General features: G+C 51.9%; 1 protein-coding gene across 2 annotated transcripts in view; it reads left to right on the plus strand.

Annotated features, from left to right (window-relative positions):
• Nucleotides 1-20,552, plus strand: part of SH3PXD2A (SH3 and PX domains 2A) — a 246,157-nt gene extending 225,605 nt beyond the window's left edge. For both annotated transcript variants that reach the window (XM_010589010.3, XM_064269355.1), the window contains 5 exons: nucleotides 769-886; nucleotides 4,409-4,746; nucleotides 5,877-5,926; nucleotides 8,699-8,818; nucleotides 10,931-20,552. In XM_010589010.3, coding sequence (XP_010587312.1) covers nucleotides 769-886; nucleotides 4,409-4,746; nucleotides 5,877-5,926; nucleotides 8,699-8,818; nucleotides 10,931-12,904 — 2,600 coding nt within the window. In that variant the 3' untranslated portion in view covers nucleotides 12,905-20,552. The remainder of the gene's footprint in view (nucleotides 1-768; nucleotides 887-4,408; nucleotides 4,747-5,876; nucleotides 5,927-8,698; nucleotides 8,819-10,930) is intronic.
• Nucleotides 20,553-21,243: the final 691 nt, after the last annotated feature.

Consider the following 21,243-nt stretch of genomic DNA (forward strand, 5'->3'; position numbering starts at 1 on the left):
TCCTGAGATTCCACAGGGTGCCTCGTTAAGGCCTTGGTAGACTCAAGCCTGGCAAGCAGACGTGAGAATAGAGCAGGTGGTGTTCTCCCCCAGCAGCCAATGCGCATCTGCCCACGTGGGGCTCTGAGAGGCTTCATTGTGTTTACTCCTTGGTTTTGTTTCCACTGCTTATTTGACCACAGACCCTTTTCATAACAAAATACACATAACCATTCTAGAACTTGTGACCTGTGAATCCTCAGGTGTTAACGAGTGACCAAGGAGGTGCCCCTGGAGCCATTTGCAGATCAGATGAGGAAGCTTTGAAGAGGTGGAGGTGGGGGAAGGGCTAGGAGAGCACATCTGGGACCCAGGGGAGCAAGGCATGTTCAGGGAAGGAGCGGTGTGCCGGGGACCTGAGGCATTCAGGGGACACCAAGGGCTGGTCTCATACTTTATGACTTGGGATCCATGAGGAACAAGCTGCTCCTAACCCTGCCCTCAGCCCAGCGAGCTTCTGGGGCCTTGTAGACACCAGGTCACAGCAGTTACCTGCCTGGGAAACTGGGGTCCTGGCTGGCTTTGGCATATACTGCACAGCAGGGGCCCTGTCCCTATGACCTCCCTGCCTCTACCCACTGTGGCTAGATCAGTTCCCTGGAAAAGCCAGAGGCCGACCCAGTGCATCTCAGCAAGCAGCTAAGCCAGGCCAGGGGTGGCAGGGACAGGAAGGAGGACTGGCATCCCGACCTCAAATAATGGGCTTTCTCACTTCCCCACCACCTGCAGAGGAGAAGTACATTACCGTGCAGCCTTACACCAGCCAAAGCAAGGACGAGATTGGCTTTGAGAAGGGCGTTACCGTGGAGGTGATCCGGAAGAATTTGGAGGGCTGGTGGTACATCAGGTAGGAGTGCTGGTAGAGGAGCGAGATGCTTTTTCCCTCCCCTGTCCTCCAGGCCTCAGGGTCTTGGGCATCAAAGCCTAGTTCAAAGTCCTGTTAGTTACCTGCAGCAGCTTTGCATGCACCCCAGGGGCTTAGCTGCTGCAACTCTGCCCAGCTGAAAAGCTCGACCTGACAGTGCTCATCTTGCAGATTGTCTCCCGGGGACACGTAGAGCAGAGGCTGAGCCACAGCCAGCGGGGCACAGAGGCCCCGGCTCAGCTTGCAGGCTGTGGTGCAATCCCTCCCCACACATCTGCCAGAATGGCTCAGCACATCTGAATCTGGTTTTCTGTGTCCGGCTCTGGGCTGCCTGGCGTGCTGTGCAGCAAGGGCTGCCTGGAGCACTGGCATCCAAGAGCCTCACTGAGGTCCCAGCAGGCAACCCCTGCTGCCCACGGCCTAGCACTCAGCCCCAGATGTGGGCTTCTGGCTTCAGAGTCCCCGGCAGATGCAGGCTGATCCAGAGCCCTTCCGCTCTGCTCTGCAGGGATGGCTCACTTGATGGTGAGAGCTGGAGCAGCGTGAGACCTGAGCCCAGTCCTAGCTCAGGTCATCAGAGACCTCTTCCTTCTCCTGCCCCCTTCCTCTCCCAGGACCTGTTCACACTTCGCAGCTGAGAAACCCATTTGGGGGTATGGGCAGGGGAGTGGGGAGCTCCCTCAACCCTCCTGGAAGCAAACTAAACCCTGTGGGCCTCACTCACCCTTGCCCTACCAGGTCCTGCCCTTCTCAGCCCCTCTGCCCTGGGCCCCGAGGCCAGCCAGCTTCCCTCCTGGGGAACTTGCTCTCAGGGATGGCTTTTGGTTCCTTTGGGACTGGCTTTGCTGTGTTGACTTTGCCCAGCTTCTCTTGTGCCTGAAACAGAGACAGTCCGCACCTGGGTTCTGGGGATGCCTCCCAGCCCACTCTCGTGAAGAGAATATATGTTCTGAGGGGTCTCCCATGGCAGGGACAGGATTGTGCTGTGGTCCGCTTGGACTGAGGTGAGGTAGTTGCTCAGAACACAGTAGACTATGATGGTGTTAAAGAATCTGTCTCTGCTGACGACAGGAACGTCACCAGCCACATGGAGATTGAACCTCAGTGTGATCTTGTGTGACAAAGGGCAGCCTTTTTTTCTCTGTCCTTTCTGCCCCATTAGGTATTGGGTGGAGGATGCTGTGTGCCTGGACATGTGTTGCTCACAGCTAGACCCTCATGTTTGAAATGGAAAGGCCGGCAAACATTTTGGTGGGCTGATAGCCTAATTCACTTGCCAGGAAGTTACTACAAGACTACTTTGTTTTTTGAGTGTTCTGAAATGACCAACAAAGTCACCCTGAGCTGCTGCTCCTAGTCAGCCCCATCCCTTTAGCCAGCAGGAACTCAAACTGAGAAAGTCCTGCTGAAAAGATTCCACCTTAAGAAAGCTGCCAGACACTCCCTTAAATATGCCATTTCCCAACATTCCAGGCTCTGTGTTGATCCTCATTTCCTGTCTTTCTCCCCCCTCCCCCCACACCACACACACACACACACGCATGCGCACGCACGCACACACGCACACATACACATACACACACACACACACTCCCTCTCTCTCCATCCCTCCTTTTCCAGTTTGCTTCCCTCTGGAGTCATTCCATGTTCCAGAACTGGAAAGCAGATGTGAGCAGAATTTGGCCCTAGACACACATAGCCGCTTCTGATTCCCTGCATTTCTCAGCCTAGAATCTAATTTTATCCGTGTAACGCTGAAGGAATACAAAGAGGTTTAAAATGGGAGTGCCCAGGGCAGTGAGCAGGCCTGACCATCAACCCCACGAGAGCCCTGTCCCCATATCTCTGCGATGCTCCCATAGTGAAATGCCTGCAAGGCCCAGCTGGTCCATCTTTATCTTTTCTCTGAAATGCAAGAGTGCTGGGCTTGACCATGTGCTGTCAATGGCCAGCAGAATGACCCTCTGCTGCTTGCTTTACTTTTCGGAGCCTTGGTTCATTCACATGTAAGGTTAGGAATTTTTATTAGTTGCTTCCATCCACCCCTAAAAATGTGTGCTTCTGTCTACATCCATTACCTCAGGAAGCTGGGCCAGCCCCCTGGCTTCCATGTATTTGTCCACTGATGCCTGCCTTCCAAACCCTAAACACAAGGATTGCTAGGCCAGCTTGGGACAACCTGCCTGGCATTCCTGGGCTGTGAACATAAGAAGCCACCTCCTACCTGAACTTTCCAGCAAAGCTCAGACATATTGTTAGGAACTTCAGCTTTCACATCCCTTGTCTCCCACCTCGTGAGCACCCGAGAGCAAGGTCAGGTCGGGGAAGGGGGTGTCAGACATCTGGCATGGAGGAGCTATGAGCCATTCTAAAGAACCAGATGTATCTCAGGGAGCAGACAGGGACACTGAAAACCAGACTCAGGGGCACTGGCCAGCAACTGCCAGACCAGGAAGTAAGTCCTCAGTAGGTTTGTGTAGAAGCACACCACCATGGGTTAAAAAGGGAAAAGCTTGTTTTAAGAAGTTATTTAATCATCTAAAATTAACTCAGCCCTGTCATTTGCTTTTCCCTTTTGTTTATGGACTTTGGCTTTGTTTTGTTTTGTTTTGCCACACCAGATTTTAATCTTCTCCAGTCATGCATTAGTCTTTTCATTTATGGTTTCTGCTTTTGGAGCCCCACTTAGAAAAACTTTCTCTACCCCCAAGATTGTATACATAGTCACGATTTTCATTTTTCTATATGGTGTGCGGCCAGGATCCTATTTGTTTTTCCTAATTAGATGATAAGTGGTCCCCAAAGCACTTACTGAATAATCTAGCTTTACCCCATTATTTGAAATGTTGCCCTTAGGTTTATGCCCTTAGATCTGTTTGTGGACATACTCTATGTCCTTGATCTGTCTGTCTGCTCCTGCAGTAGTATCAATACCCACCCCACTCAGTCATTCTTCTTTATAGACATCTTAGTTGGCCTCAATATATTTATCCTGCCGGATAAACTTGAGCAGCTACTCTATCCCTGTAGTTTTCAAAAGAGAATAAACTGAGCTCCAGAGTAGTGACTTGTCCAAGGTACTATAGACTAGAATTCAGATTTCCTGACTATCACCCGTAGCAGCTCTTTGCTTTTCTTCCCTATGGAGCATTAACTGTATATTCTACATCCACACGTTCTCATTTCTAATCTCTGGAATTACCCTCGACTGATTGTGAGATAGACAAACCACTGTGAAGTCTTCCATTTGGGCACCTGAAATTTTGACTTTGCAGAGAATGAGAGCCTACCCTAAGAGGGAGCAGACAAAGGAAAAGGAGTTGGAAAGGAGGAAGCAGTGCCTGGGTGTCTTTTCTACCTCAGGTCCAGTAGTGGGATTGCCAATTCTGTTACAGAACATGGTAGGAAGGTTCAGCCAGTGAAGGCCAGATGCTAGAACCAGATACTGGGCATGAGGTCCCTCATCAGTGCTCTAATTGCAGCATGTCCCACTCCTCCCCATAGATACCTGGGCAAAGAGGGCTGGGCACCAGCATCCTACTTGAAGAAGGCCAAGGATGACCTGCCGGCACGGAAGAAGAATCTGGCAGGCCCAGTGGAGATCATTGGGAACATCATGGAGATCAGCAACCTGCTGAACAAGAAGGCATCTGGAGACAAGGACACTCCACCAGCTGAAGGCGAGGGCTCCGAGGCCCCCATCGCCAAGAAGGAAATCAGCCTGCCCATCCTCTGCAATGCCTCCAACGGCAGCGCCCTGGGCATCCCCGAGAGGACTGTCTCCAAGCTGGCCCAGGGCTCTCCAGCTGTGGCCAGGATTGCCCCTCAGAGGGCCCAGATCAGTAAGAGCCTCACTGACCTCTGGGTCCTCGCTACAGAGCCCTCTATAGAGTGGTCATATTTTTCCTGAGATACAGACATCCCTGCCCCAGCCTCACCCAATCAGCTGACCCTCACTCTATCAAATTATATGACGCTCGTCACAAGAGTGGACAAGACAAGGAGTGTGAATGACTCAATCCCTCCCAACTCCTCCAATGAAGATAGTGTTCCCTCCTCTAGTAGAGAGCCACTTTACAGATAAATGTATTCCCAAAGCAAGAAGCATTGCTGTAGTTTTCTCTGGAGTAAAGGCTTTATAATCAAGATAGAATGATAGTCTTTTTTTTTTTTTTTTTCAATTTCCCTGGGCTGTTTAACGTGGCCCTTGTGTACAAGGCTGCTTGGGCCTTGCCTCCTCCTGCTTTTTCACCTTCTTGTTAACAGAAACCTACAGGACTTGGAAGCAGGACTTTACCACTCCCCACAGGCAAATTTTTAACGTGGCATTCTTAAACTCATGGGGAAACCCGGCAATCTGATGCCCCCCATATGTCCATCACCATCCATCTCTGGCCCAACAATGGCTTTGTTTGAAGGTTAAACTGTTCTATATTACGGGGGCAGGGAAACCAGCTTTTTTTTGTGCCTTCAGAAAAAAAGCCCAGCCATTCTTAAAATCTGGAGGAAAACTGTTTTTGTTTAGCTCTGGACTCTCATGCCTGAAACCTTTTGGGTATCACATGGCTAATATTTATCAGGGACCCACTCTGACCTGACATGCTATCTTTGAAGGACTTAGCAGTAAGCAAAAAATAGACATGGTCCCTGCTCCTAACTCTGAAAATCTGATAAAGCTTTATACTCTTCCTGAAAAAAATGCCTTTATGTCCAGACATTTTTAAATGTGCATATAATTTTAGAAGGTTCATGGATCCCCCCAGAGCACAGCCAGGGAACCTTAAAGGTCTGTGGTTGCTGATCGAAAAAACCCAACTATACTCCCTGTAGTGAACTAGAGAGTCGGGGCCCTTCATAAACAGAACAAAAGCGTGAACTTCCAGGGACCAGGCGGCGGCCACACCTAGGAAAGGCAGGCTAGGACTGTTGCCGTTGCTGGCTGGGATTTCTGAAGCCATGTTTCTTCTTCTAGGCTCCCCAAACCTGAGGACAAGGCCCCCACCACGCAGAGAATCCAGCCTGGTATGTGCACTGATGATTTCTTATTCCTTTTTTGGGGGTACACTGTAACAGCCCCACAATTAATTGACAGTCTCGCGGCTGTAAATATTGGTCTAGTGGTTTCCGGGATGCTGCTTGGGCTTCTAGCTTTGTGGGGGTGGTGGCAGAGAGGGAAGCCTGCAGACCCCAGCCTTTCTGGGGGCCTGGCTGGATGTTATAATTTGAAAACCCACTGCACTGCAAAACTAAATAAATCCGTCCCTACCCACTGCACTGGCAGACATAAACATTTAGACTGGCTGGCGAGAGTGTCCAGGCGGGGTATTGCCAGGGACTGGCAACGGGACTGCTGTCCATGCTGACCTGGAGGCATTTCAACTCTGCCTTGCTGAAAACTGCCCAGCGGATATAGCTTGATGCCGGAGCTGGGAGGGCAGAGGGCCAACTAGCGAGCAGCCTCCAGGGAGGAGCGATGCCAAGGACTGGCTCATGTAGAATCTAATACTCTGGGGTCCCTGGCTTCTCTAGGTGGGGTTTCCTGGTGTTCAGACCCACAGGCAGACAGACATGTACCCAGGAGCTGGGGCTCGGGGTGGCAGCAATGCTGGTGGCAGGCCGAGAGTCCAAGAATGGGGACCTGCTATCAGGGCCAGTGGGGTACAGCAGAAAGAAAGAGACTTCAAGCCTGCCAGGCATGAATTTATATTCCACTTCTTACACTTAGGAACAGCAAGACCCTGGGCAAGTCACTCACCCCTCCAGAAGCCTTGATTTCCTTACCTGTGAAGTAGGGGCAGTACCAGCCATCTCCTCAGGCTGTTAGGAGGGTTAAACGAGATGATGTCTGTAGAGGGCTGCACTGGGTGCAGGCGAGGGGATAGTAGCAGCGCCTGGAGGAGCAGGCCCTCCATGAACATAAGCTGTTCGAGGATCTGGCCCCTGGAGATGAGCCCTCCTTGTCCTGGTCCACGGCCCCAGTAGAGTTTCTCTTTTTCCCCTTGGGTTTTACACAGCTAAACAGTGAGTTTTCCTTTTCTCTCAGCTTATTTTTTCCAGGCAGACTTGGTTTTGTCAAGAGTGGGGTAATTTCTTCCACACTAACCCAGTGCAGGGATTGCTGAGGCAGGACTGCTGCTTCCATTTAGGCCCGGGTGAATCCCACCAGGCCAGGGGTCCAGGCTGGGGCAAGCTAGGGCCATGTCTTCTAACAGGCACAGCTACAGGACTGAGCACTGACCAGGGCATGGACAATTGGCTAATTCATGCCCTGTCCCTCAAGACCAGCTTCATCCCCCCACCGGCTCACTCTGACCCACGGCAGCTTAGCTTTGACTGGCAGGCTTAGGATATGCTCAATCTTGAAGGACAAGGAAAGATGAAGGAATTCAGAAGCATGCCAAGAGGAGCGTTCTGGCACTGGGCCAGACGCCATGTCCATTCTCTCTTAATCTCCTTACTGCCTCTGTTATTAGTTCCATTTTATAGACGAGGAAACTGAGGCTCAAAGAGGCCAGAGACCACACAGCAGAGCTGTGAATTGCTGAGCTGGAATGCGTGCTCACATGGGTCCAGCTTCAAGGAAGAGGTCTTCTCAGGTCTTCTCGCTATATCACAGCTGCTTCCCCCCTTCTTCACTTTTTAAAAATTGTTTTGTTTTAACCCTTTTGTAGGGAAGAGCAGTACAGGGAGTAGTGGGGAGGTGTGAAGTCCACTTTGGCTGAAATGGAGACAGGGGAAGCTAGAATGCACACTCCACGAGGGTGGGGTTTGTCCATTTGGTTCACTGCTGGATACCTGTTGCTTTAGAACAGAGTTTGGCACTCAGTAGGCCTATAGTAAATGTTTGTGAAACAGATGTGGCCAGCAAATCATGGGCTGAGGCCAAACTGTAAATGTCCTTGAATATCACGTTTAGAACTTAATGCGCCAGCGTCTAAAAAACTTTTCGACTTTCCAGTGGGTTCCACCCTTCCCTGCGCACAGAAATAAAGGATCCCGGTTTTATTCAACATTTGCCTGACAGTTTGGCATCATTGTGATGACTGACCGAGGGCTCTTCTCTTCCAGCCCCACTGTCTCCTATACTCCCAGCTCACCTGTGGAGGTGGGCGCACTGCCTTGCCCTGCCTCTGCTGTCAGATGGCAGACCTGCAGCCCCTCACACTTAGCCTTAGGGATGGTGGCTCTCCCCTCCCACAGGGCAGTGTACCTGGGCTTTGTTAGAGCTGTTCCTCCGCTTTTTAATTTTCATTTGGGACCCAGCTGAGGCATCTGGAAACTAGACTTCCAGAGATGTAAAAAAAAAAAACAGTTGCCATCAAGTCAGCCCTGACTCATGGCAGCCACATGGGTGTCAGAGTAGAGCTGAGCTCCACAGCTTTTCAATGGCTGATTTTCCTTTTTTTTCTCCCAGAAGTAGATTGCCAGGCCTTTCTTCCGAGGCGCTTCTGGGTAGACTCAAACCTCCCATCTTTCCATTAGCAGCTGAGAGCGTTAACCTTTTGCACCACCCAGGAGCTCCTCAGAGATGTAAGGGCAGGAATTGATGAGTTAATAATGATCTTTCTGCTGTCTCAGACAAGTCTCAGGCGACTCCTGAGTATCATTAGAAAGCCTTGTCGGAGCAGAATCTTTTGGGCACGTACAGTACCCTGATACTCAGGTGACAGATACAGCCTGAGGCCAGCTGCTGTCCAAGCCACACTCACCCCTGAGCACTGAGCAGGACCAGTCCCTGGCCTTGTTACTGTCCTGATCAGGTGGGTTTTTGCTCACTGGGTCCTTCTCTGTTAGGGATTCCAACTACCGAAGCCGCCAGAGCCCCCTTCTGTTGAAGTGGAGTACTACACCATTGCTGAATTCCAGTCCTGCATTTCTGATGGCATCAGCTTTCGGGGTGGACAGAAAGCAGAGGTAAGCTCTGGGCTATGAGGCCAAGTGTTTCAGTTCATACTGGTCAAGGCCTACCGTGTTTGTCATTTTATGCCATGCCGGCAGCATTCCCGGGGGGTGGGCAGGAAAGGTGAAGAAATGAGACCCACAGGAATGCAGATTTGCCTAAAGCTAGTAAATGCCACAGCCAGGACTAGACCAGCTAGAACCCAGGACGCGTGTCTCCACCCGCTGCTCCCCGTATGTCCCATGTGCTTCCCTCGCAGCAGTGTTTCCCAGTGTCATACAGGAGCTGGTAATGGGGATACCTTGAAATAAACAGGTCTGTGGTCAGCACGGTGGTTAAAAGCACGGTTGCTAACCAAAAGGCTGGCAGTTTGAATCCACCAGCTGCTACTTGGAAACCATATGGAACAGTTCTGCTCTGTCCTATAGGGTTGCTATGAGTCAGAATTGACTCGATGGCAATGGCTTTGGTGGTCACATGAGTTTGAAGGACAGTGGATTAAACAAAATCCAGCCAGTTTTTTTTTTGTTTCACTTGCAGGATTTCTCAGAGCCTATGACATGGTGACATGCACTGTGACTCTCTGAGGAGACCAGAATAGGCAGCACTCCCAGACCCACATGGCCCCAGGAGCAGCTCAGGCCAGGATTCTGTAGAACCCACATTAGGAAGTGCTGTTATTGGAATAATGGGATCCAGGCAGGTGGAATAAGATACTGGAGACCCGTGGTCCGATCACATCCACACCACAGGGACCTTGTCCCCCTAGGCTTTGATTGTTTCTTTCCACAGAACGGGTAATGGGCCCTGCGGTACCTCTCCCAGCCACCTCCTAACGTTTCCGAAACTCTGCTCTGTAACTACCCAATCATGGTATTCCAGGGGACAGAGAAGACCTGAGACTGGGACATTTCCCTTGAGTGGCTTTGTGTAGTAATGGAGTGAAATCCATTCAGTACCTGTGAAATCAGTGGATTAACCGGGCAGGTTCTTCCTATTGAAGGAGTGATGTCTCCAATGCGAACATTTGAAATCACATGTCTGGAACTCGGAACTAGATTTCCAAGAGAAAGTATTCGCTCAGTGATTTCTGGAAGAAGCTACCAAAGGCCCTAATGTAACAGAACTGTCGTATGTAAGATCCAGCTGAGCTCGAGTTTAGGTATTAGAGTGGGGCAAGGTGAAGGATGGGATATAGGACCAAAGAAAAGAGGAGGAGGAGGTCTTTCATTTCTCATAGGGCCTGCAGAGTGCTGATCTCAGGCAGAGTTTGCCTTGGACATTCTCTACCTCCTTTCCTTCCTTGTCCGTCATCTCATGGTGCCAGTGCTGTCCTTCCCCTTCCCTGGGACCTCTTCCTCTAGGTGTCACAGGATCCAAAATTATCTTCCCTTTATGTTCTCCAGTTCAAAGGAACCCTAGCCCAACCAGTTACCACATTGCTGGTCTTTAACCAACCTCAAAAGAATCTTCTTGAACTAGTTTATACTAATGTAGAAATGACTGATAGCCCTGCACCCTTCATACAGGAAACCATTCAGACCAAAGCAATCCCTTCCACTGGTGGGATTGGACACAAAGTGAAATGACCATAAGCAGTAGGGGCACTTAGGAGGTGCTCTAGGGAAGGCTCTGGTCTTGGGTCTGTACCTCCCAGTTCAGTTCGCCTGCATCTTCCCATCATCTTCTGACCCAAGAGAACCTTTCAAAGTTCTGAACTTTGCTTTAAGGAGGACCTAGCACAGTACTGGAGGTGGGAGGAGGACAGGAGCAGTGGAATTGCAGGGTTTCGTACATGTGGGTCCCTGGTGCATCAGGTCTTACAGGGTTAGGCTTCTAAGTGCTGTAGCTTAGGGGGAGGCGAAAGTGAGGGTCCGTAGAGGCAGCCACCTTGATTTGGAGGACCAGAGGAAGGAGACTTGGAAAGAGGGAGCCCCCCCCACAACCGTGAGATGATAGACACCTGGGTTTGAATTCTGGCCTCACTACTTACTGCAGGGGCTCCCGGACCACTTCATTGGTGGCTCACATTGCTCATCTGTAAAGTAGAGATAATGTCACCTAGCCTGGCATGTCTCAGCATCCTAGAGATTCTCCCAACTCACCTGTCGCCCTCTTCCCCCTAGGTCATCGATAAGAACTCGGGTGGCTGGTGGTACGTGCAGATTGGTGAGAAGGAGGGCTGGGCCCCTGCATCCTACATTGACAAGCGTAAGAAGCCCAACCTGAACCGCCGCACGAGCACACTGACCCGACCCAAGGTACCCCCACCGGCTCCCCCCAGCAAGCCTAAGGAGGCCGAGGAGGGGCTGGTGGGCTCCAGCGAGAGCCAGGACTCCCCACTGAAGCTCAAGTACGAGGAGCCTGAGTATGACATCCCTGCCTTTGGCTTCGACTCCGAGCCAGAGCTGAATGAGGAGCCCACGGAGGACAGCAGCTCGGGGGACAGGCGGCCCACCCAGCCCCACAGGCCCTCACCCGCCTCGTCACTGCAGCGGGCCCGCTTCAAGGTGGGTGAGTCTTCAGAGGATGTGGCACTGGAAGAGGAGACCATCTACGAGAACGAGGGCTTCCGGCCGTGTGCAGAGGACGCCCTGTCAGCCAGAGGCTCCTCCGGGGACAGCGACTCCCCAGGGGGCTCCTCGCTGTCCCTTGCCAGGAAAAATTCCCCCAAGTCAGGCTCCCCCAAGTCCTCATCACTCCTAAAGCTCAAGGCAGAGAAGAACGCCCAGGCTGAGCTGGGAAAGAACCACTCCACAGCCTCCTTCTCCTCCTCCGTCACCATCAACACCACCTGCTCTTCCTCCTCCTCCTCCTCCTCCTCCTCCTTGTCCAAGAACAGTGGCGACCTGAAGCCCCGTTCTGCCTCAGACGCAGGCATCCGCGGCACTCCCAAAGTCGGGACACGGAAAGATGCTGACCTAAAGGCTGGCCTGTCCTCTTGTGCCCGGGCCAAGCCATCGGTCCGGCCCAAGCCCTTCCTGAACCGAGCAGAGTCCCAGAGCCAGGAGAAGATGGACATCAGCACTTTACGGCGCCAGCTGAGGCCCACAGGCCAGCTCCGGGGAGGCCTCAGGGGCTCCAAGAGTGAGGATTCAGAGCTGCCCCCCGTCTTGGCCTCGGAGGGTCCCAGTGAAGGGGCGAGGAGGGGCTCAGCTGACCTTATCACTCTCCCCGTTGCCACCCCACCATGTCCCACCAAGAAGGAGCAGGAAGGACTGGCCACCTCCTACATGACGTGCAGTGCCTACCAGAAGGTGCAGGACTCAGAGATCAGCTTCCCCGCAGGCGTGGAGGTACACGTGCTTGAGAAGTTGGAAAGTGGTTGGTGGTACGTGAGGTTTGGGGAGCTGGAGGGCTGGGCCCCTTCCCACTATTTGGTGCTCGGCGAGAACGAGCAACCTGAGCCCCCTGGCAATGAGCTGGACGCAGTAACCACCAAGAGCAAGCAGAACGAGGGCAAGTCAGACAGCTTGGAAAAGATCGAGAAGCGGGTCCAGGCGCTGAACACTGTCAACCAGAGCAAGCGGGCCACGCCGCCCATCCCTTCCAAGCCACCCGGGGGCTTCTGCAAGACCTCCAGTGCAGGGGTGGTGAAGATGCGGAATGGCGTGCGGCAAGCGGCAGTGAGGCCTCAGTCAGTGTTTGTGTCCCCGCCACCCAAGGACAACAACCTGTCCTGTGCCCTGCGGAGGAATGAGTCCCTCACAGCCACCGACAGCCTCCGAGGTGTCCGCCGGAACTCCTCCTTCAGCACCGCCCGCTCAGCTGCCGCAGAGGCCAAGGGCCGCCTTGCTGAGCGGGCCGCCAGCCAGGGCTCGGATGCACCGCTGCTATCCACCCAGCGCAATGGCATCCCTGTGTCCCCTGTGCGCCCCAAGCCCATCGAGAAGTCCCAGTTCATCCATAACAACCTCAAAGACGTGTATGTCTCTATTGCAGACTACGAGGGGGATGAGGAGACAGCGGGCTTCCAGGAGGGGGTGTCCATGGAGGTTCTGGAGAGGAACCCCAATGGCTGGTGGTACTGCCAGATCCTGGATGGGGTGAAGCCCTTCAAAGGCTGGGTACCTTCCAACTACCTTGAGAAAAAGAACTGAGGGCCTCAGTGCGCTGCCGTAGCAACCCCAGTGGGTGGGCAGTGTGACAAAAGGGAAAGCGGGGGGTGGGGGGCAACATTAAACCCTGTAGATGTGCGACCTCAAAGATGCCCCCTCCAGGCTGTGACCCCAGCCGGAAGGTGGGTGTGACGGGTCCACACTGAGCAGGGAAGGGAACAGGTGGGAAACATGGGCTGGGCCCTGAGAACGCTGAGACCCATGTGTGCACCTTGATGACTTCACTGGAAGATCACACCATTTGGGATCCGCCATGTGGGAAACCCCAACTGTGCCTTGGCTGCAAATCTGGAACAGAGGTGGCACAGGTGCCCTCCCCCCAATGCCCTGCCCTGCTTTGCCCAGCTTCAGTTGCTGGCATCTGGACTGCTGGAGGTAGCCCTTCTATCGTCTTCATCTGTGTCTTCTGAACTGTGCTGGGTTTCCCAGGAATCGCCACCTCTGCCATGGGTATGTCAAGATACCACTGGCTCCAGGGCGTGGAGGGCTCCTGTGAGCTCAGCCTGTCCGTGGGCCAGGCCACTGTCAGTGTCTGTTAGGCTAAAGAAAAAGTCATTCCCTTCCTTAGCACTCCCCACCCCGGCCCTTGGCAGGGCCCCCACGGAGGACACACTGGGCACCAGAGCTTACAGAGAGGGAGGGGAGCCCTTGGTCTGCTCGCAGTCTGCAGACTTGATTTTGGATATCTCCGGGTGGGCAGTTCCTTTGCATGTTTTGGGAGAAGGTTATTGATTTGGATCTTATACGTTTGGCCGTTGCTTTTGGTCTTATTTTAGGGGTTGTTTGGGGGGCTAAGGGTGGTCACTTTGGGGAAAGGGTGGGTCGTGGTTGGGGCTTTTCTGTTGTACTCTTGTGGGGGCTGTTTTGTTTGTTTGGTTTCATGTTATTCCCCCTTCACAAGCCAGAGTCGTTGATTCAGTTTCCCCTGTGTAGACAGTAGGGAGCATGGTGCTCACCAGAGGGCTGGGGCTGGACAGGCCCGAATCCCAGACTGGGTGAAGCCTTGGTGGGGCAACAGCCCTCACCGGAAGGGAGGAGGATGTTGTCCAGGAGCCAGATTTTAAGTGAGAAAGCACCCCTGGGCTGTTGGGCAGCAGCTGCTCTGAGTGTGCTCTGCAGCCTGACCAGGTCCAGAAACCTTACAGGTGCAGAGAAGCAGCCGTCATGGCCACCCTGGGCTGAGGGGTCCAGCTGGCCCTCTGCGCTGGCCTGGAGCCCACACCAGCAGCCACCACCTCCGGCCTGCTGGTGATGCCGCAGGTGCCCAAGAAGGATTCACAAGCCAGGAGCCAACCTGGTCTTCCCAGGGGGTGGTGCCCCAAGCGAAGAGAGAAACGAAAGAATAAAGTTTCCCACAGGTCCCATGTTGACTTTGGGTTATGTTTTTGAATTGATGATGTTCCAGAGGGTACACGTCAGAAGCTGCACTGGCTTCCCAAGGATTCCCCTTTGCTGGGAGTGGATTTCCACACGTGCCTTTGACTTCAGACAGGGCAGGCTTCATAGCCGAGACTCAGCTGCCAGAATTCCTGGACTAAGGGTTGGTGTTTTCTACAAAGGAGGAAAAGCCTTCCTTCCACCCCTGCTCCTCGGCCTGAAGACAAGCATGGGACCCAGAGTCTCTGTGCCTTCCAGGCCCTGCCTTCCTCCCAGACCCCAGAGGCCTTGCCTACGGTCTCCCACGTGTCCTCGCCCCCGTCATACACTGATGCCCGGCAGCTGTAGCGAACTGCTCGTGTTCTCTGTTGAAGGGCCGTGGTGAGATTATTTGGTTTTATTTGTGGGTTTGTTTAAAAATTGAAACTAGTTATTTTCTTCTGCTGGACAGTATTAAATAGAGCCGGATGTTGAGTTAATCTGCTAGATTGCAGTACTAATGGTAGCGGTGTAATGTCTTCATAGTAATATTATTTTGACTTAGTTGAACAATAATGATAAAGAAGTGGTTCATTACTTTTTTAATTAATGCACTTTAGTAAGGTGGAATGGAAAGAAACCCAGAGAGCAAAGTGCATTACTTAAAGATGCAGTATATACTTCTCATTTTTAAACAGCACATATTTATTAAAAGAAAAAAAAAGTAATTTATGATTATTTAAAATAAAATTTAAAAGTAGAGTGACTGTTGGGTTAAAGGACCTTCCACATAGTTACCTTCCAGGGGGAGGGCCCCGGCGGCCTCATTCCTCAAATGTCTGCACTGAGCCAGTTCAATCATTAGTGCGCCAGCCAGGCCAGGGAGGGGTGCAGGACATCTGCCGAGCACAGAGCATCTCAGTCGGACTGGACCACGTGATGCCAGGAGCCTGCCTTCCCTGCCCCTCCTCTGCCCCATGGGGCCCTCCACCACCCATGAGGCCTGTGTTCACCTGGCCCCCCAAGGACCCTCTCCTTCATCCTCAGTGCTCTAAGTGATATTAAAAGGCAGGACTGGACAGGACCTCAAAGGTCACTCCATCCCATCCTCTCCTATTACTGCAGCCCAATGACAAGAAATGACTTGCCCAAAGTCACACAGCTACTTAATGGCAAACCTCCCCCCTGCATAAATCCTTGCACACGCACACCCCCCTCCCGCCCCCTTCATAGTTTATTGTGTGGTCATCGTGTTTACATTGTGACATCCAGCCCTAAGGATGGCTGGGAGTTGCTCAGGCATCCAGGACAAGTGGGGAATGCTGCCACCTGGTGACAGCATGTAGATTTGGGTGGTAAACAGGGATTGCCATGCCCCAGTCTTCACACCTCTCTCCCTCACTACACCCCCTAACTGACAGCACAGCACACACCCTGCCAACCCAAAGAGAATATTAATACTTGAAGCAAGAAGGGTGTGTGCCAGTCCCCCCGACACAGCATGGCTAGGGGATGCTAGGCCCTGTGCGCCTGACTCCTAGCCCTGCCCAGGGCAGAAGGACCTTTCCCTAGAGCTACTGAGCTGCTTTGTGATGTAGGAGGGTACAGCAGCTGGTGGAGGACGGAGGGGGCCTGTGGCTCTGACCCATCTGGAGGAAAACCAGATCGGCCTCAAAAAGGAAAAGAAAAATGAAATCTCAGCAGTGTCCGAACCTAGTTTCCCATTAGTTGCAATTGAAAATGTGAAATGACATTGTATTGCTGTATACTGCAACTTTAATCCTAATGAGCCCTTCTGAGGTCATTATTGAGGTTCATATAATGCCCGAAGATGCATTATCTGGTGCTTTGTTTTTCTTCCAGTTTAAAGATCTTTTTCTTTTTACTCTGAGGGGAAAAAAATGTCTTCATCTCTCTCCCACCTCGTTCCTCTTTGTAACAGCTGGCCTGGCTGGGCTGCCTGACATCCCCCATGCTGTTCCCACCCAAGGGACCTTGGGGACAGCCCCTGAGCAGCAGGTGGGCCGTCTGACCCGGGGAGTTTTCCCCAAGCCCACCTTGCCCTGCCCTAGCCTGAACCCAAAGCCTTCTTCTTCCTCCTGGAATCTGTCCTGACGAAGGCATTATATGGAATCGTTTTAATTACTTTCAGATGTTAGAGCAGCGTATTTTACTGGCATTTATATCCATCGCTTTCCTCAGCAAGGCATGTTACTACTTTTATCATCTAAGGAAAAAAGACAAGGGAATTTTGGTCAAGCATTATTTTCATATTACTAATATTTGCAGAGTAGGCGTAGAACTATTTAAGTTTAGACCTTGATTTCGTAGTTTGTTTTGTTTCTAAGGGGGAAAAAAAAAGATAAAAATAACCCCTACTCCTGTTTTTGTTTTGTTTTTGTATTTAACATATTATTTGTTTAAGGTTACTCACTTCTTCACCCCCCCCCGCCCCCAAAATACTTTGCATTCTCAATCGGAAAATGAAAACAATCTGAGAGACAGGAAAAGTGCAATATTATCAAGAGGGATGCCAGGGCTTGTTAGGAACAGCGGAGGAAGGCAGGCAGAGGGGCCACTGGGAAGGAGTGTAACTGGAGCAGATGGGTGGGCTTTTGATCTCTTTCCCCCCTTCCCCTTCCCTGGCAAGATGGTAGAGGTTGCCACCAGAAGGTGGCCCCGTTTTTCTGTTGGGTGTTATCCACTCAGAGAAAGGGGTTCAGGGAAATAGCATGGGACCTCTGGACCTCCCGGGGCCCTAGCCCCGGACAGAGCGAGGACATCCAAGAACCGGTCTGTGTTTTCATTTCAGCTTTACAGCCAGCTGCTTAGAAAGATCTGTCCCAAATTTACTCCCAGCAGCCCTCTCTCACCCCAGTCTCCCAGTGTTTGGGCCATGATCCTTTTGATATATCTTTAAATCTTTCCAAAACTAAGTAACCTCAGTTCAGTTTATGGGCAGGCACCCTAGATGTAACCAAATTCCCTCGGGGGAGGGTAGGAGCCTTGAGCCCTAAGTACCACAGTGAGACACCAGCTTGCACAGGCCTGCAGCAGGGCCTGGTGCTGAGCTTGGGCCGTCAATCATCTCAACGACTTCAGCCCGAGGAGTGAGCCCTGCTGCCTCTGCCCAACCCCCAGACAGTCCCCAGAAGGCCTTGGAGAAGAGTCTGCCCAGGTCCCTCTGCAGACAGAGCTTCCCACAACAGGTACCAAGCCGGCTTCCCTCCTTGGCACCGGCTGAGAAAGCGGCAGGATGGGAAGTCTCCTGTGGGTCCCCACCCTTGGAGCTCTGTCCCTCAGGACTACCGGGGCATCCTTGCTGGCTTGTCCCCTCCACCTCCAGTACTGTACGCTTGCTGCTCCAACCCCTCCATTTGGTGAATTTCTGTACAGATACAGATCTGTATGCCCAGAGCAGGACTGTGCCCCTGTGTGGCTCTCTCTCCTTGGAGTACTTACATCTGTATATCCTTGAGAATCTCGATGCAGAGCTCTCTGGAAAGAGAACCGTCCACATTGCTAAAGAATTACGATTCCCTCACTTTTTTGAGGGCCATGTGTTGAGAGTGTGTATGTGTATGTGTGCATGTGTGTGTGCACACGCACGTGTGTATGAGTGTTGGCGATTTCCCACTTAAACTAAATAATATGGGGTTAGAGGAAAAAAACACCGGGCAAGCTGTCTCCACTGAATGAGTCCTTGGCATTGGGCAGGTCCCATGGGACTCACAGCTTCTGGCATCAAGTGTATGTGTGATTCGCACACATAATTCTGGCTGGAGAGTGCAATGTGTCTTTTTTTTTTTTTGTAATTATTTTATTAAGTATTTAGTTGGAAACTTCACACTGGCATTAACAGATCTAGCAGAAGCAGCCTAGGCCATTGTCCCTGCCTCCAAAATGAAGATGTGGAAGAGAGATGCTGTTGGGTGGGCGATGCTGTTTTAGTTGGGTCACCCACCTGCAGATGTGTTCTCTAGCAGGCCGACTCCCACCTGTTACTGTACATGTCATCAGTGTGACAATCCCCATAAAGTAAAAGAGCTCTGACCTCTTGGTTCTAGTATTTCTGAGACTGGGGCAGGCTGGTCGGGATGAGAGCCTGCTCCTGTGAGCCCAGCAAGACTCATGCCTGTGCATACATAAACACTATAATCTGTAGACCACAGGGCCAGCTGGACATTTAATGGGAATACTATGGAGCCCTCCCCTAACCACCCCACCCCCACCCCCAGACCCTACTGAACATTTTGGCTAACCATCATCCCTGTTTGGTGCAGCCTCATGCCTGTGGTTCCCAAGCTCTATGGTCAGAGCCAGTGAGAGGACAAGATCAGTAACCTATAGCCTCTTTTCAGGAAAAACAGCCCTCTGATTTTAGTTTCTTTCCCACTTTGTCCTGCCACACCTGGGTGTCCTGGCCCGAAGTTGGGCATATTGGCACTTACAGACCCTGGACTGGGTGGAGGGCTGTACTTTTCAAGGCCTTGATCCAGGTTTGGAATTACCATGCAACCCTCCCACAATCTTTAATCTTGAGTTTGCACTTGACCTTGACAATCAGTCCTCTCCCTCATTCAAACCCTAGAACTTTGTGGCCTTAGAGAATGGGGTCCCATGTTGATGGTCCCGGTCTTGCTCCCAATTCCATCCTGGCTAATGGGCTGGGCCTCCTTAAGAGAGGAAGGCTTGCTGTTTCAGAGCAGAGGGTTGATTGAGCATGTTGGAGGTGAGCAAGAGGCATGTCAGTGAGATGAGTGTGTGGACGTTTGGGGTGGCTGGGGCTTACCGTCCCTTTACTGGGAAGGAGGCTTCCAGAAGAGGTTGTCTTCTGGGCAGGAAAGAGATGGTGTGAGAAGGCTTGGAGAGGGTTTGGAATTTTGAGTTTTGTCTTTGTTAAGAAGAAGGAGTAAGTCAATTCTGAGTGTTTCATGAAGGAGAGGAGAGCAGGTTGGCTGGAATTTAGCAATTCAACACCCAGGGGTCCAGCCACAGCAGGTTGGAAAGGCCTCCAAATTTGGCCATACAATCAGCTAGCCAGAGAAAACTGCTACACACTGGGCCACAAACTGGGTCCTCAATGGATGGCCACTGATTTATGTAGTGGAGAGGGCCAGTCAGCAACAACCCATCAATCTTCATCAGAGTTTGGAGACCTTGGCTCGAGAACATGTATCTATGTCCCAGGTTCCCAGCTGGTTTTCCCTACGCATTGACTGTCCAATCCAGAGCCAGATCCTCAAAGTTGTTTGAATCAGAGACCCAGTCACCATGATGCAGTAGGGACCCACCATTTTCAGACTGGAACCTCGGGGCCCAGGCTCCTTCAGGCAGATGTGGGAGGAAGGCAACCTCATCTGTTGTTCTGTTAGTACCAGCTGTTCTCAAGGTTAATAACTTGTGGTTCATCAGTGTGCTGAGCCTGCCTCCCTGGTGTGAATTAGAAGACCTGGTGAAATGCAGACTCATCCATGGGCATACCCTTTCCTTTTGTAGTGGCCTATAATCAAGGCACACTCTTAAGAGTTTTGCTTTGGAGACAGAGGTGTAAACGGAGCCGCTGTTCTTGAATTTGCAATTTCTTAGCTCTGCAACAGTTTTCCTTTAATCCAGGACACAGGATGGAAAGTGGGGTTCACTGCCAGTTATCAAGAGGTCTGCAGGAAGGTGGGCTTATGAATGAGGCAGGTGTGAGTGGCAGGTCCCCGAAGCATGGGTGTGTGGACTGCATGGCTGGATGTGAACTAGTGAATGCCTCTGGGGCTCCAGAACTTTGGGGAATTCCTCATGGTGTCCACTTGACCCTTCCCAGCTTCTAGCAGCTCGGTGTGGTCAGAACGGACCAGAGCTCCATGAGGTCAGGAGGATCCCTACCTCCAGGGTGTTCCCTCTTCCCCTTCAGTAGGGAAACTGGAGAAAATGCCATCGGGTTCAATGTGGTCAATTTGAGTGCTAAAAAATTTCTAGGACCAATGGTGGTGCTAAACTATTTCCATGTTTCTAATATTTTTAAGTGATTTTTTTTTTTTTTTTAATCTCATCACAAGAATGCAGCATCCTTGGGGAACGACACAGCCCCTTGGCCTGCCACTTCCCAGGTGTCCTTTATCACTTTGACGGGACTCTTTGGTCTGCAGAAAATACTCTGTCTTGGCATGCTTCTAGACTGTAAGATTTGGGTTGTTTTGTTTTATATTTTGTTTATGTTTACATGCATCGTATATTTCCCTGAAAACTAAATAAAGTTTTTGGCCTTTTTAACTGAATAGAATCACTTCTTAATTCTCCCCGCTGCCAGGAAACCCATCCAACTGACTAGCAAAAGCCACACTACCCCAAATGCAGCATGAACTCCAGGATCCGGGGCCTGCCAAGAGATCGAAGCTTTTGCTGGGGGAAGGAAGGGTGGGTAAGTCCCACTGTTTTTAGTGAGAACCATGCTCAAGATCCTCCAGCCCCCTCCCTTCCTTCAGGAGGAGGTTCTCTGGGCAATGGCCAAAGCTTTGAAAGACGCAGGGCCAGGTGGTTCTGGTGGAGGCAGCAGCCACGGCTGCTCAAATGTAGGCGAAAGCTGGGGAGCCAGAGGATCCTTTTGGGGCTTGGGGGGCAGGGAGGGAGGGCAGGTGCCCCATGTGCCTCAGAGGCCTGGCTTCGCCAAATGAGAGATTCCACCACTGCCTAGACCTGGGGCCAGGGCCCTGCATTCTCCAGAAAGTTTCCCTAAAGGTTTCTGCCCTGAGGTCTCCCTCTTCCCCAGCTGTGCCATCCATTTGGTACAGGCCTCTGCACCCACCAGTGGGAATGCACCTGAGCTCGGCACAGCTCCTACAGACCTGAATGGGGGACCTGCCATACCTCCATTGGCCCCTAGGCGGCACTGCCTGCCCCACAAGGGCTGTGGGCCAGGTCCTTGCACTGCTCAGCCTTCAAAGGAAGCTGAGGTCCTCACAGGCTCCGCTGCT

This window comes from Loxodonta africana, chromosome 16 (assembly GCF_030014295.1).
Source record: "Loxodonta africana isolate mLoxAfr1 chromosome 16, mLoxAfr1.hap2, whole genome shotgun sequence".
NCBI lineage: Eukaryota > Metazoa > Chordata > Mammalia > Proboscidea > Elephantidae > Loxodonta > Loxodonta africana.